Source organism: Bufo bufo, chromosome 5 (genome assembly GCF_905171765.1).
Source record: "Bufo bufo chromosome 5, aBufBuf1.1, whole genome shotgun sequence".
In the NCBI taxonomy this organism is placed as follows: Eukaryota; Metazoa; Chordata; class Amphibia; order Anura; family Bufonidae; genus Bufo; species Bufo bufo.
In genome coordinates, this window is record NC_053393.1 from 136,610,168 (window position 1) to 136,625,590 (window position 15,423).

The 15,423-nt window shown below is 43.2% G+C and overlaps 1 protein-coding gene across 4 annotated transcripts in view; it reads left to right on the plus strand.

Moving 5' to 3' along the window:
• PCMTD1 (protein-L-isoaspartate (D-aspartate) O-methyltransferase domain containing 1) overlaps nucleotides 1-15,423 on the plus strand; it is a 47,180-nt gene that overhangs the window by 9,988 nt on the left and 21,769 nt on the right. The window contains exon 2 of one of the 4 annotated variants that reach the window (XM_040432384.1): nucleotides 10,728-11,175. The exons of 1 other annotated variant lie outside the window; for it this stretch is intronic. In XM_040432384.1, the coding sequence (XP_040288318.1) occupies nucleotides 10,869-11,175 (307 nt within the window). In that variant the 5' untranslated portion in view covers nucleotides 10,728-10,868. The remainder of the gene's footprint in view (nucleotides 1-10,727; nucleotides 11,176-15,423) is intronic. 2 more of the 4 variants (XM_040432386.1, XM_040432385.1) reach the window with 2 other exon arrangements.

Sequence of the window (15,423 nt, forward strand, 5' to 3'; positions counted from 1 at the left end):
TCAATTGAGGGTTAAAAAAAAATAAAAAAATTAACTCACCTTCTCCTCTTGTTCTCGTAGCTCCCGATCTATTCTTTATTTCTCAAAAGATGAACTATCGGCTAAAGGACCTTTTGGTGACGTCAGATCACATGCTCCAATCACATGGTACATGTGATTGGAGCATGTGATCTGACGTCACCACAGGTCCTAGCCGATAGTTCATCTTTTGAGAAGTAAAGAATAGACCGGGAGCTACGCGAACAAGAGGAGAAGGTGAGTTAATTTTTTTTTTTTTTTTTAACCCTCAATTGATCACCTACTAAGCATTCTGTATTCAGAATGCTATTATTTTCCCTTATAACCATGTTATAAGGGAAAATAATAAAATCTACACAACACCGAACCCAAACCTGAACTTCTGTGAAGAAGTTCGGGTTTGGGTACCAAACATGCGTGATTTTTCTCACGCGAGTGCAAAACGCATTACAATGTTTTGCACTCGCGCGGAAAAATCGCGGGTGTTTCCGCAACGCACCCGCACCGTTTCCCGCAACGCCTGTGTGAAAGAGGCCTTAGACTTCAATGGGCATGCTTGGTCCGCATCACAGATCAAAGTAGTGCGTGTCCCCTTGATTTTTTACTGACCCACGGTCAGTAAAAAAATACTGAAATGTGAACAGACACTTTTAAATCAATGGGTGCGGGAGCAGCCGATGGCAGGCGGAGACGAGCCTCCCTAGCATCGCGGGTGACACTAGGGAGGCTCGTCCTCGCATTGGCTGCAACAATCCCCTCTCCCGAAATCATAAAGATAGATATATAGATATATAGATATATATATATATATATTAGTCGAGATGGACAGGCAGAGATGGACGTCTCTGCCTATGAATCTCTGCCTATAAATCTCTGAGTATGTATCTCTGCCTGTCCATCTCTGCGTATCCATCTCTGTGTCCCTCTCTGCCTGTCCCTCTCTGCCTGTCCATCACGACTCTTTCTATATATATCTTTATGATAATATATCAGAATTACTCTGTGTGTATATGTATGTGTGTATACACCCGTATTCTCTTCCGGGTGTATGCGATGACATCATCGACGCAGGCGCATTGAGGATGGAGCGGTCGAGCGAGCGGCCGCCTCTCAGTGCGCCTGCGCCGATTGAAGCCAGGTACGGCGCAGGCGCAAGATTTCAAATTCTAACAGCGCCAGCAGAGAACGATTCCCTTCCCTGGCCCTGTCAATCAGCATGCCGAGGGGGCGTCATTACCATCGGAGGATGCGGCTGCTACCAGCAAGTAGCCGCCCTACTTGCTGGTAGCAAGGTAATTAGCATATTTTAAAAATCGATTTTTAGCAAATTCTACTGAACCAAAATGATTAATTTGCTTATGTATCATGAGATCGCACTATAGGGATTATTAGTAAAGAAAAAAAAAAAAAACGGTTTAATGGGGTCTCTTTAAAGAGAACCTGTCATATGGAACATGGTATCTGAGCTGCAGGCTGCATGTTATAGAGCAGAATGACCTGAGCAGATAGATATATAGTTTTATGTAAAAAGATTCAGTAACGCTTGTGTTTTATACATTTACGCTCATTCTGGGCTTTGAAGTCCAGGAGGCGGTCCTATCAGTGATTGACAGCCTTCCCTCTATGACTGTGTATACACAGATAGCTGTCAATCACTGATAGGACCGCCCAGAATGAGCAGGAATGCGAATGTATAAAATACAAGTTATATTGGATCTTTTCCCACAAAGCTCCCCCTGCTCTATAACATGTAGCTTACATTGCATTTTCATGGTGGCAGGTTCCCTTTAACCCCTTAAGGACTCAGCCCTATTTCACCTTTTTTGCAAATCTGACCAGTGTCACTTTAAGTGCTGATAACTTTAAAACGCTTTGACTTATCCAGGCCATTCTGAGATTTTTATATGTTTTTGGTCACATATTGTACTTCATGACACTGGTAAAATGAAGTAAAAAAAAATAATTTTTATTTATAAAAAAATACCAAATTTACAAAAAATTTGTAAAACATTGCAAATTTCCAAGTTTCAATTTCTCTACTTCTATTATACATAGTAATACCTCCAAAAATAGTTATTACTTTACATTCCCCATATGTCTACTTCATGTTTGGATCATTTTGGGAATGATATTTTAGTTTTTGGGGATGGTACAAGGCTTAGAAGTTTAGAAGCAAATCTTCCCAATTTTTAGGGACCAGTTCATGTCTGAAGTCACTTTGCGAGGCTTACATAATAGAAACCACCTAAAAATGACCCCATTCTATAAACTACACCCCTCAAGGTATTCAAAACTGATTTTACAAACTTTGTTAACCCTTTAGGCTGGGTTCACACTTGAGCGTTTTACAGCGCATTCAAACGCGCTGTAAAACGCTCAACAAGGAGAAACCAATGCTTCCCTATGGGAATGGTTCTCACCTGGGCGTTTTACAGCGCGTACGATCGCGCTGTAAAACGCCCGACGCTCAAACAAGTACATGAGCGTTTTTTTGGGCGTTTGTCGCGCGTTTCCGTACATAGACTTTCGGGAACGCGCGACAATGTGTGTTCACTTTGTCTCTGTATGCGCGCTTGTAAACGCCCGTACAATCGCGCATACAGAGCGCTCCTTTCAGAACGCTCAGGTGTGAACTGAGCCTTACAGCCGGTTCAGACCTGAGCGTTTTACAGTGCCTCCCTATCGGCATGGTTCTCACCTGGGCGTTTTACAGCGCGTACAATCGCGCTGTAAAACGCCCGACGCCCCAAGAAGTTCAGGAGCTTCTTTGGGGTGTAGTGTCGCGCGTTCACATACATAGACTTCCGGGAACGCGCGACAATGGGCGTTCGCTTCTGTCCGCAATTGTAAACACCCGTACAATCGCGCGTACAGACCGTACGTTCAGTACGCTCAGGTCTGAACCCGCCGTTAGGTGTTCCACAAGAATTAATGGAAAATAGATACAATTTTAAAATTTCACTTTTTTGGCAGATTTACCATTTTAATAATTTTTTTCCAGTTACAAAGCAAGGGTTAACAGCCAAACCAAACTTAATATTTATGGTCCTGATTCTGTAGTTTACAGAAACACCCCAAATGTGGTCGTAAACTACTGTACGGGCACACGGCAGGGCGCAGAAGGAAAGAAATGCCATACGGTTTTTGGAAGGCAGATTTGGCTGGACAGTTTTTTTTTGACACCATGTCCCATTTGAAGCCCTCCTGATGCACCCCTAGAGTAGAAACTCCAAAAAAGTGGCCCCATTTTAGAAACTATGGGATAGGGTGGCAGTATTGTTGGTACTAGTTTAGGGTAGATATGATTTTTGGTTGCTCTATATTACACTTTTTCTGAGGCAAGATAACAAGAAATAGTTGTTTTGGCACAGTTTTTATTTTTTGTTATTTACAACATTCATCTGACAGGTTAGATCATGTGATATTTTTATAGAGCAGGTTGTCACGGATGCGGCGATACCCAATATGTATACTTTTTTTTTTATTTATGTAAGTTTTACACAATGATTTCTTTTTTGAAAGAAACCGGTTTTATTGGCACTATTTTGGGGTGCGTGTGACTTTTTGATCGCTTGCTATTACACTTTTTGTGATGTAAGGTGACAAAAAATGGTTTATTTAGCACAGTTTTTATTTAAAAAATTGTACGGTGTTTATCTGAGGGGTTAGGTCATGTGATATTTTTATAGATCCGGTCGATACGAACTCGGCGATACCTAATATGTATACTTCTTTTCTTTTTTTTATGTAAGTTTTACACAATAATATTTTTGAAACAAAATAAATCATGTTTTAGGCCTATGCATTCTAATACTTCTGTATTGGAATGCATTGGCTGTATGAGTAATACTGTGTGTATTACTCATATAGCTTCTGGCCTGTGAGATCCAGGGGGCTGGATCTCACAGGCTCTTCACCGGAAGGCAGCGCAATGCCTTCCTTAGGCATTGCGCTGCCTTCCATGCCATCGGGTCCCCCCCACAGGTTCACGGGGCTCCCCCGCGCATTTAGCCGAGGTGCCTGCTCAATGATTTGAGCAGGCACATTGTTCTGATCACCGGGCTGCGGTGATCGGAACAACACATGACGTACCGGTACGTCATGGGTCCTTAAGGACTCGGGAACCATGCCGTACCGATACGTCATGGGTCCCTAAGGGGTTAATGGCTATGTACACATTTGGGGCAATTTTTTTTAAATGATTGCCTTTGTACTCATTTTGAGCTAAAATTTTTTTTTTAAATAGGTCTGTATTAAAAATATAACATCCTTTTTTCTGTACAGAGCTGACATGCTCTAGTAGCGCCCTTTGGATTTTCTGTGTTTTCCATCAGACCAGGAGCAGAAGGATTCCTTATCTCAGCTCTTAGTCCTCTTTCACACGGGTATCGCATGTGAGGGCCGGATAGGATGCGGGTGCATTGTGGTGCGCCAGTGCAAAGCGTTTTAATGCGTTTTGCACGCGCGTGACAAAAATCTGCATGTTTGGTACCCGGACCTAAACCCGGAGAAGTTTGGGTTAGGTGTGGTGTAGATTTTATTATTTTCCCTTATGACATGGTTAGAAGGGAAAATAATAGCATTTAAAAGCACTTAATACAGAATGCTAAGTAAATTAGGGATGGAGGGGTTAAAATATTTTGTTCGCGCAGCCCGGCTTGTCGTCTTTCTTCTTCTTTGATGACCTGGGAGAAAAGGACCTTTTGGTGACGTCACTGCGCTCATCACATGGTCCATCACCACACTTTGTAGCTCAGTTCTTATCTGATTGAAATTGCCTCCAAAGGTGTACATAGCCTTTAACCCCCTTCCCAACATATGACGTAATAGTGCGTCATGGCGGCAGGTGCGTTCACGCATTTTGACGAACGATCACTGCAGGGGCCCGGCAGTCTCTGGTAGCCGGGCCCCTGCTGTATTCGCCGGCATCGCTGTACAAGCCGATGCCGGCGGATTAACCCCTTCTAATCGCGGCATGTGAGGGAGCCTCAGGCTGGGTCTCCTAGGCAACCTGTGAGGGTCCATTCACACGTCCGCAAATGGATCCGCATCTGTTCCGCAATATCGGGAACGGGTGTGGACCCATTCATTCTTAATGGGGCAAGAATGGATGCGGAGAGCACACTATGTGCTCTCTGCATCCGCATTTCCGGAGCGCGGCCCCGAACTTCGGCTCCGGGCCGCAGCTCTGCAAAAAAATAGAACATGTCCTATTCTTATCCGCAATTGCGGATAAGAATAGGCAGTTCTATGGGGGGGTGCCGGCTGGGTGTATTGCGGATCCGCAATACACCACGAACGTGTGAATGGACCCTTAGGCCCCTTTCACACGGGCGAGATTTCCGCGCGGGTGCGATGCGTTTTTCACTGATGGTTGCTAAGAGATGTTGTTTGTAAACCTGCTTCAGTTTTTTATCACGCGCGTGAAAAACGCATCAAAACGCATTGCACCCGCACGGAAAAAACTGAACAACTGAATGTAATCGCAGACAAAACTGACTGAACTTACTTGCAAAGTGGAGTTTCACTGAACGCACCCTGAACGCATCCGGCCGCAATCCGCAACGCCCATGTGAAAGGGGCCTTAGGCCTCTTTCACACGGGCGTTGCGGGAAAATGTGCGGGTGCGTTACGGGAACACCCGCGATTTTTCCGCACGAGTGCAAAACATTGTAATGCGTTTTGCACTCGCGTGAGAAAAATCGCGCGTGTTTGGTACCCGAACCCGAACTTCTTCACAGAAGTTCGGTCTTGGGATCGGTGTTCTGTAAAGCCCCTTTCACACAAGCGAGTATTCCTCGCGGATGCGTTGCAGGAGGTGAACGCATTGCATCCGCACGGAATCCTGACCCATTCATTTCTATGGGGCTGTTCACATGAGCGGTGATTTTCACGCATCACTTGTGCGTTGCATGAAAATCACAGCATGCTCCTCTTTGTGCGTTTTTCACGTAACGCAAGCCCCATAGAAATGAATGGGGTTGCGTGAAAATCGCAAGCATCCGCAAGCAAGTGCGGATGCGGTGCGATTTTCACGCACTGTTGCTAGGTGACGATCGGGATGGAGACCCGATCATTATTATTTTCCCTTATAACATGGTTATAAGGGAAAATAATAGCATTCTGAATACAGAATGCAAAGTAAAACAGCGCTGGAGGGGTTACATTTTTTGTCATCTTATCTAAAAAAAAAAAAAGGGGGTAATACTAAGTGATCAAAAAGTCATATGTACCCCAAAATAATACCAATCAAACCTGCATCTCATCCCGCAAAAAATGAGACCCTAACTAAGACAATCGCCCAAAAAATGAAAGATATGGCTTTCAGAAAATGGAGACACTAAAATATATATTTTTTGTTTTAAAAATGCTTTTATTGTGAAAAATAAATATAAATAGACAAATTAGGTATTGCTGTGTCCATAACAACCTGCTATATAAAAATAACACATTTGTTTGTGTAATGCCAAAAGATCAAATAATCGTATGTACTCCAAAATAGTACTAATCAAACTGTCACCTCATGCCGCAAAAACTGAGCCCCTACATAAGATAATCACCCGAAAAATAAAAAAAATAGGTTTCAGAAAAAGTAGATACAAAAACATGATTTTATTTTTTTAAATGCTTTACTATGTAAAACTGAAACAAAAGAAAATTTAAAGTAGACGTATTTGATATTGTCGCTTCTGTAACAACCTGGTCTATACAAATATCACATGATCTAACCAGTTAGGTGAACACCGTAAAAAATAAAAACTGTGCCAGAACAGCCATTTTTTTTAGCTTGCCTCACAAAAAAGCATAATATATAGAGCAAAAATCATATGTACCCCAAAATGTCACCTCATCCAGTCATTTCGAAAATTGGGTCACTTTTTTGGAGTTTATACTTTAGGGGTTCATCAGGGGGTCTTTAAATGTCATTTGGCAACTTAAAATTATCCCAGTGAAATCTGCCCTCCCTGCCCTGTGCCCATACAGCAGTTTACGACCACATATGAGGTGTTTCTGTAAACTGCAGAATCAGGGCAATAAATATTGAGTTTTCTTTGGCTGTTAACCCTTGATAAGTTACGGGAAGAAAATGAATTAAAATGGAAAATCTGCCAAAAAAGTGCAATTTTTAAATTTAATCTCCCAATTTCCTTTCTTGTGGAACACCTAAAGGGATAAAAAAAAGTTTGTAAAATCAGTTTTGAATAACTTGAGGTGTGTAGTTTCTACAAAAAGTGTCATTTATGGGTGGTTTCCACTATGTAAGCCCCACAAAGTGACTTCATAACTGAACTGGTCCTTAAAAAGTGGGTTTCGGAAATTTTCGTAAAAATGTAAAAAATTGCTTCTTAAATTCTAAGCCTTATAGGATCCTAAAAAATAAAATTACATTTACAAAATGATGCAAACATGAAAGTGGACATATGGGAAATGTAAAGTGATAACTCTTTTAGGCTACTTTCACATTAGCGTTCGGAGCGGATCCGTCTGATGTTTCATCAGACTGATCCGCTCCGATAATGCAGACGTTCGCATCCGTTCAGAACGGATCCGTCTGCATTAAAACTTAGAAAATTTTCTAAGTGTGAAAGTAGCCTGAGCAGATCCGTTCAGACTTTACATTGAAAGTCAATGGGGGCGGATCCGCTTGAAGATTGAGCCACATTGTGTCATCTTCAAGCGGATCCGTCCCCATTGACTTACATTGTAAGTGTGGACGGATCCGCTCGCCTCCGCACGGCCAGGCGGACACCCGAACGCTGCAAGCAGCGTTCAGCTGTCCGCCTGGCCGTGCGGAGGCGAGCGGAGCGGAGGCTGAACGCCGCCAGACTGATGCAGTCTGAGCGGATCCGCATCCATTCAGACTGCATCAGGCCTGGACGGAAGCGTTCTGCTCCGCTCGTGAGCCCCTTCAAACGGAGCTCACGAGCGGACAGCAGAACGCTAGTGTGAAAGTAGCCTTATGATGTATCACTGCCTTAAAAGCAGAGAAATTCAAATTTTGAAAATTGTGAATTTTTCAAAATTTTCTGTAAATTTGGTATTGTTTAATAAATAAATGGGAATTATATTGACTAAAATTTTCCACTATCATGAAGTACAATGTATTGCGAGAAAATAATCTCAGAATAGTTTGGATAACTAAAAGCATTTCAAAGTTATTACCACATAAAGTGACACATGTCAAATTAAAAAAAGGTCCTTAAGGTGGAAAATGGCAAGGTCCTTAAGGGGTTAAGGCCCCTGGCCAAAGATTCAAGCATTTATTGTAAATGAGTTTTATTAGGAACTCTGGTTCCCAATAGCAGCCCTGTGATCACCGGATGAACAGGCAAATGCTCATTCCTTGTCTGAAGCGGGCACCTATATATTAGTTTCTGGTTGGCATACCGTGCTATGTAAACAGCGCTCTATGGGGATGAATGATGGCAGCAACGGTCCCTCGACCCCATACAGTGGACGTGACTGCTGCATGTAAATGACGAGCAGGAGGTTATCAGGAATGACCAGTTCATTCAGCAATTGTCATAAAAAAAATTATGTCTGGTCGCCCATTTCATTTCCGCCTCCGAACCTCCAGCCAAGGCTTTATCATCTTGGCCTCGGCATTGACGTACCTGTATACACTGGACACCGCTGCAGCCAATTACTGTCCTCAGTGGTATACAGCATGAGACCGTTGAAGCCGATTGGCTGCAGCCAAACACTTAGTGACCAGAGCAACAATGCTGGAAGTGATCGGGCTACAGTAGGCGAGTTCCTTTACGATGATATATGTATGTGTGTAGAAACCTACTTGTGGGACCCGCTCCCATCTCCAGAACTGGGCCCCGGAATAGAGAGGGGGTCATGCATGCTGACTCCGCTGTTGAAGTGGTGAGACCCACGCCTATCGGACGCGTATGGCATGTTCCTGATGGGAATACTGTTTGAATCTGATTATTTTATTCATTTCAGATCGTCTGCCATGGCATGCGCCTTTTCTAATGGGGACGCTGCCCCTTTATTGTCATCTATTGGATCAGCTATTTATTTAGTTTACTTTGAGCTTTTTCTATTGTCAGTCTAAGCTGATTTACCGTTCTGAATGGCATGTATACTTTTCCAACTACTTGTGAGTAAACCTTAGTCTCTTCTGGGAAATGTCTGTTCCTCTGAACTTTAAGACGGCATTCTTTAAACCCTGCGCCAGTATTTGATGCAAAGCCTGAAGTGAATACAGCAGGAAGGAGAAGTACAAGCCAGCCCTTTTTATATATTTATATATTTTTTTTAATCCACTTTTGGCTGAAAAACTGTTTTTAAAGAAACGTGCGTTGTATGAAACCATTCTCAATGTGGTTAATCGTTGTTAAAGGGGTTCTCTGGGCTTTTAATATTGATGGCCTATCCCCAGGATAGGTCATCAATGTCAGATCGGCGGGGGTCCGGCACCTGTATGAAGGGAAGGCGTGCGCACGTGCCGTCTCCTTTCCCTCTTCCTGCTGGCCGCTGCTATGTCTATGGCGAGCAGGAAGAGAGACAGGAGACGGCACGTGCGCAGCTTCCCTTCATACAGCTGAGGATAGTTCATCAATATTAAAAGCCTTATGTTTCTCTGTGAAGAGTCTGTTGCGTCCGCCATCATACAGTTCTTTATATCCTTTTTTAAAATGATTCCTCAGGTATGACCAGTAGACCACAGTGACATAGTGTTCATGGTAACATTGTTTAATGAATTTTGGATGGAGCCCCATGTCATGGCACTACAGTGGGTGCAGTGTGATTGCACCTACTCATCACTTTGTGCAGACTGGGGTAGAGGTAGGTTTGGGTTGTGGTCCCAACAATGCACCATAATACACTATAGGGGTTAGAACATTTATATGACCCACAGCTCCAATTCTCTTGTTTCTTTTAAAGGGTTTTCTACTTCTTTTTTTTTTATTTCCACACCAGCCTGCGGTACCTGTGGAAAAATTCACATTCGTCTCATATTCTTTAAAAAAAAATAAAAAATATGCCAAAAAATACTGTCCAAAATGGTACCAATCAAGTCTACAACTTAAGTCCTGGCACGGCTCATTGGGGAGGAAAATTAAATTTGGGTCTTTGGATGTGGCGGCACAACATGGTATTCAAATGTAAGATGTCATTACTGCCTAAAATTAGAAAAACATATACCACTCCGAAAAAACATGGGGGTCTGAAGGCCAAAATAGTCCTCCTTAAAGGTGTTGTCGCATTAGTTTCCACGGTTTGACCGGAGCATCGGACACGCATGAGTGCTGCCGCTTCTGTTCAACTGTCGGACTGCCGGAGATAGTACTGTACAAGCGCTCGGCTATCTCCGGCAGCCCCATAGAGTTGAATAGAGCAGCAGCACGCATGTGTGTACACCGCTACATACAAACGAGGGAACATGGACCCCCATTCTAATGATCATCAGGGCCCCCAATGGTCAGACCCTTATCCTTCTTTTTTTTTTTTTGTTACATTTTCTTTGATTTATTTAAAGTTAAAATGCAGTAAAATAAATAAGGTGATATGAAATAGCCAATTACTACATTAGCACTTGCATGTGAACACTTTGTCTTTGGGGTATTTCGAGATTATGCAAATATCCTCAGTTTTTAATATTCCCAGTCACGTGTAATGTATTTTTTTATGACTTTATTTGCTTCTGACTTTTGCAGATTTTATAAGATTTTATAATCCTAATCCCTTTGCAGTGTTTCTTCTGCAGGGTGCATGAACAGCAGGTGCCCCGATGAGCTGCTAGATTTGACCTCGCACAAGTGAGCGATCTGCTGACCCTTTCTTCTGTGCTTGGCGAATGTCTTACCAAATCATTTGAAAGCAATTGATAGAAGATGGGAGGAGCGGTAAGTGCTGGGGAAGACAACGATGATCTGATTGATAATCTTAAAGAAGCACAGTATATACGCACTGAGAAAGTAGAACAAGCCTTCAGAGCAATCGATCGAGGGGAATATTACCTGGAGGGATACAGGGACAATGCTTATAAGGACTTGGCCTGGAAGCATGGCAACATACACTTGTCTGCACCGTGCATCTACTCTGAAGTCATGGAGGCCCTAAAACTTCAACCAGGATTGTCTTTTCTTAATCTTGGAAGTGGAACTGGATACTTAAGTACCATGGTGGGCCTTATATTAGGTAAACCATTTTCCTGCTTCTGTAAATTTCCTAGAATAATCTTGTTACAGTAGTCATTGTGCCTACAGGATGCTGTATACCATTATACTGTACTAATGTAAATGTCTGGTGAGATGCAATGTCAGAAGTGTCCACTGGAAGCAGAAGTGATCCCGATATATTGGAACACGTCCACAGGGATTCACACGTTTCCAGTGAGACACCAATGCAATGGCTTCTTCCCTGGTCTGCAGTTGGATTAGGCTACTGAAGCGATAATAAGGTGTTGCATATAATGTCTTAGCGAAGGGGATAATGGTAGCTACACCCCCTGGTATTTGACAAAAAAAAACTGCCAAAGTACAGGAAAGTTGATAAAAAAAAATAAAACCCTAAACTATCATTGAACTCCATTTTACTTGTCCTGCCTCATGTGCTGTACATGAAACCACTGCAGCCAGTCACTGGCCTCAGCAGTGGTGCTACTATGTACAGCATGTGATCCCCTGTAAATACATGGCACCAAAGGAAACATGTCAGCATTTTGTAAACTTTGAAAAAATGTCACATGTAACTTAATCTTGTAGTATCCGCTGGCAAGTATAGAGTGACATCTCTACAGGGGACAGTGACGTTGGAAACATCAGTGAAGCCTAGATAGGAGGGATTGCAACTAAGATCGCAGAGATTAATCTGCATGCAAGCCAGGATTTCTTCAAAGTGCTGTAGTGCAGATAAGAGAGGTCTCCCTAGCCCCTGTATAGGGGGGGATAACAGTTTTAGGGGGAAAGCAGTATTTCTGACAGGATCCCTTTTTAAAGTCTATGTACACCTTTTGGAGGCAATTTTTTTTTTTTTTTTTTTTTTATTGCATTTCACTCATTTTGGGCTACAAATAAATTTTTTTGATTGGTCTTTATTAAAAATGTCTAGCCATTCTGTCATAAAGAGTTTTTTTCTAGCTGTGCGACTGGTACTTTGTCATTTAATAACCCTTATCATTAAAAAAAATACTAAGAGGTCATAAACACTTATTTAAAGGGGTTATCCCATGAGTAATGTAAAAAAATTAGAATCAGACATATAGTACATGACAACCGCATTCTAACTAAGCTAGCCAGCCCTGTGCTTCACATGGATCCAGAGATCTCCAATTCATTGCTCTGCTAGATTTCTATCAAGGTGGCACCTTTAAGGACCCTTTCACACGGGCGAGAATTCCGTGCGGGTGCAATGCATGAGGTGAACGCATTGCACCCGCACTGAATCCGGACCCATTCACTTCAATGGGGCTGTGTACATGAGCGGTGATTTTTCACACATCACTTGTGCGTTGCGTGAATATCGCAGCAAGCTCTATATTGTGCGTTTTTCACGCAACGCAGGCCCCATAGAAGTGAATGGGGCTGCGTAAAAATCGCAGTGCGGATGCATTGCGATTTTCATGCATGGTTGCTAGGAGACAATCGGGATGGGGACCTGATCTTCATTATTTTCCCTTATAACATGGTTATAAGGGAAAATAATAGCATTCTTAATACAGAATGCTTAGTAAAATAGTGATGGAGGGGTTAAAAAAAACAATAAACTCACCTTAATCCACTTGAATGCTTAGCCTGGCATGTCTACTTTATTTTTTGATGAAAAGAACCTGTGGTGACGTCACTGCGCTCATCACATGGTCCATCACCATGGTGATGGACCATGTGATGAGCACAGTGACGTCATCAAAGGTCCTTTAGCCAGGTCCTGAGGAAAGTAGAAAGAAGAGGAGATCCGCTACGCGATCAAGTCGATGGGGTGAGGTAAATTTGTTTATTTTTAACCCTTCAATGGACATTTTACTAAGCATTCTGTATTAAGAATGCTATTTCCCCTTACAACTATGTTATAAGGGAAAATAATAAAATCTACACAACACCGATCCCAAACCCGAACTTCTGTGAAGAAGTTCGGGTCTGGTTACCAAACATGCCGATTTTTCTCACGCGAGTGCGAAACGCATTAAAACACTTTGCACTCGCGCGTAAAAATCGCGCATTTTCCCCCAACGCACCCGAATCTTGTCCGTCCCTCACACGCGACGCCCGTGTGAAAGAGGCCTATGTCTTTTCTGCTGCAGCTCAATTCAATAAACGCCCCGTCTCGTCTCTCCCTATCATAACTCAGGAGGCAGTTGAATGATAAAACTGAGCATGTGCGGCCATCTCAGTGAGCAGGTCAAAAAAACTAACAGCAGGTGGCACAATACAGATATGGTTTATTGAATAACTTGGTAGCTATACTCAATGTTTAATTACATGCAATTACAAAAGGATTCAGATCCAGGGGCTGGTTTGCAAACTGTAGTTTTTATATTTTAAGCCATATTCTTATCAGTAAGATAAGAACTGAGTGTTTGTAATGTCAGCGATAAGGAGCCCGTCAGCTCCTCAACTGTCGGAAAAGAGAGAAAATCCAAAGGCTGCTACTAGAGCATCCTGGCCCTGTACAGAAAAAGGCTCCATATTTTTATTAAAGACCATCTCAGCTCAAAATGAGTACAATGCAATAGTAATAACAAAATGCCCCCATATACTGTAGCCTTTAAAGGACACCGTTCTGGCTGCCACCACTAGGGAAGCTTGTCTAATGGTGGCTGCCGGCACCTCTGTGTAGAGAAGGGGTGCACAAGCTGTGGCCCATGCTGCTGTTCTGCGCGGTCTCCAGCCATCAGATTTCTCACATGTATGTTCCATATCAGATAGAAGAGTAGCACACCGCTCAGGAACCAGGGTGGGCCAGTTCTAATGGTGTACTGTGTAGCCATCTGTGGTTCCCCCACCTATCAGGAGAATGAAATCTCTGAATAGATGAGAGTTAGAGAGGTGGCTTTCTAGGTATGCGGCTCACTCTGTTGTAGTTTATGGATGTTGTAAAATGCTAGGCTGTGACTACAACACCCATAATGTACAAGGAAGAGCGCCACATGCATGCATGGTCTCCCCCTCTCTAAAGTGCTTCTTGGGGGAGAAAGGGCCTGCTTTTTTACTGATGGGTGGGAATCTTGGAATCGGACATTTATGGCATACACTGTACATTTGATATGCCCTAATTGTCTCTGATAATAATACCCCTTGAAATGGGTTGTCTCGCCTTAAACAGTGTTGGCATGTCTCTAGGATATGCCACCCACGTCAGATAGGTGTGGGTCCCACACCTAGAAATGAATGGAGGGCGACCACGCACGTGTGGTGCGCTCTTATTCTCTTTGTTCTAGAGATAGGTGCGGGTCCATCTGAAAAAAGGAGCCAAAGTCCTAGATTTTACCCCTTCTTAAAATCCTCATTGTGGTACAGCGCTGGCTTGTCAGCACTGTACTGGAGTACGGATTACTGGCTGCCGTGACGAAGGCTGCACAGGCCGGAGCACAGTTACACTTTAAAGCGCATCTCTCAGCAGACTTGTCCCTATGACACTGTCTGACCTGTTACATGTGCACTTGGCAGCTGAAGGCCTCTGTGTTGGTCCCATGTTCATAGGAGCCCGTACTGCTGAGAAAAAGTATGTTTTATTATATGCTAATCAGCCTCTAGGAGCAGCGGGGGCCTTGCCATTACACCTTGATAGAATAGGCATTTCTATCATAGTGCCAGCCATGTGCGGTCCGCAAAATGCGGAACGCACATGGCCGGTATCCGTGTTTTGCTGTTCTGCAGTTTGCGGAGGTGTGAATGGACCCTAATACAGACTTCTTCAGCTGCCAAGCGCACATACAACAGGTCAGCCGGTTTCATAGGTACAAATCTACTGACAGATGCCCTTGGCAGTGAGTTGGTATTACAGAGTGGCCCTTGAACCAATAAAAGGTTGTGTTCCCCTGCTATATGGGATCAGTATCGGGATGAAATGGAGCTCCAGCCACAGAACATACAGACCAAAATAACCAAATGCTATTGCAGAATGTGTAATAAATGGGTGTGTAGATTTATCTGTATGGGGGATAAATGGTGTACATCTGACCCAGAGTTGTCCAAACCCAGCCCGATATGAGTGGCTGCAGCACAATATTGCAAAAGCAGTTGTGACACGTTGCTGAAAGCCTTTGCAGCTGCTAAATGAGATGACCCATCACCGGTTGGGACATGGTTCTCTATTTCGCACGTCCCTGTGTCCAACTTAAAGTTCGGATTGCTTAAATGTTTTGCAAGAAAAAGCTTATGACTTCTGAGCCGCTCCTGGTTTTGGCTCAAAATCACTGATGGAAATCACGGACTGAACACTGCCTGT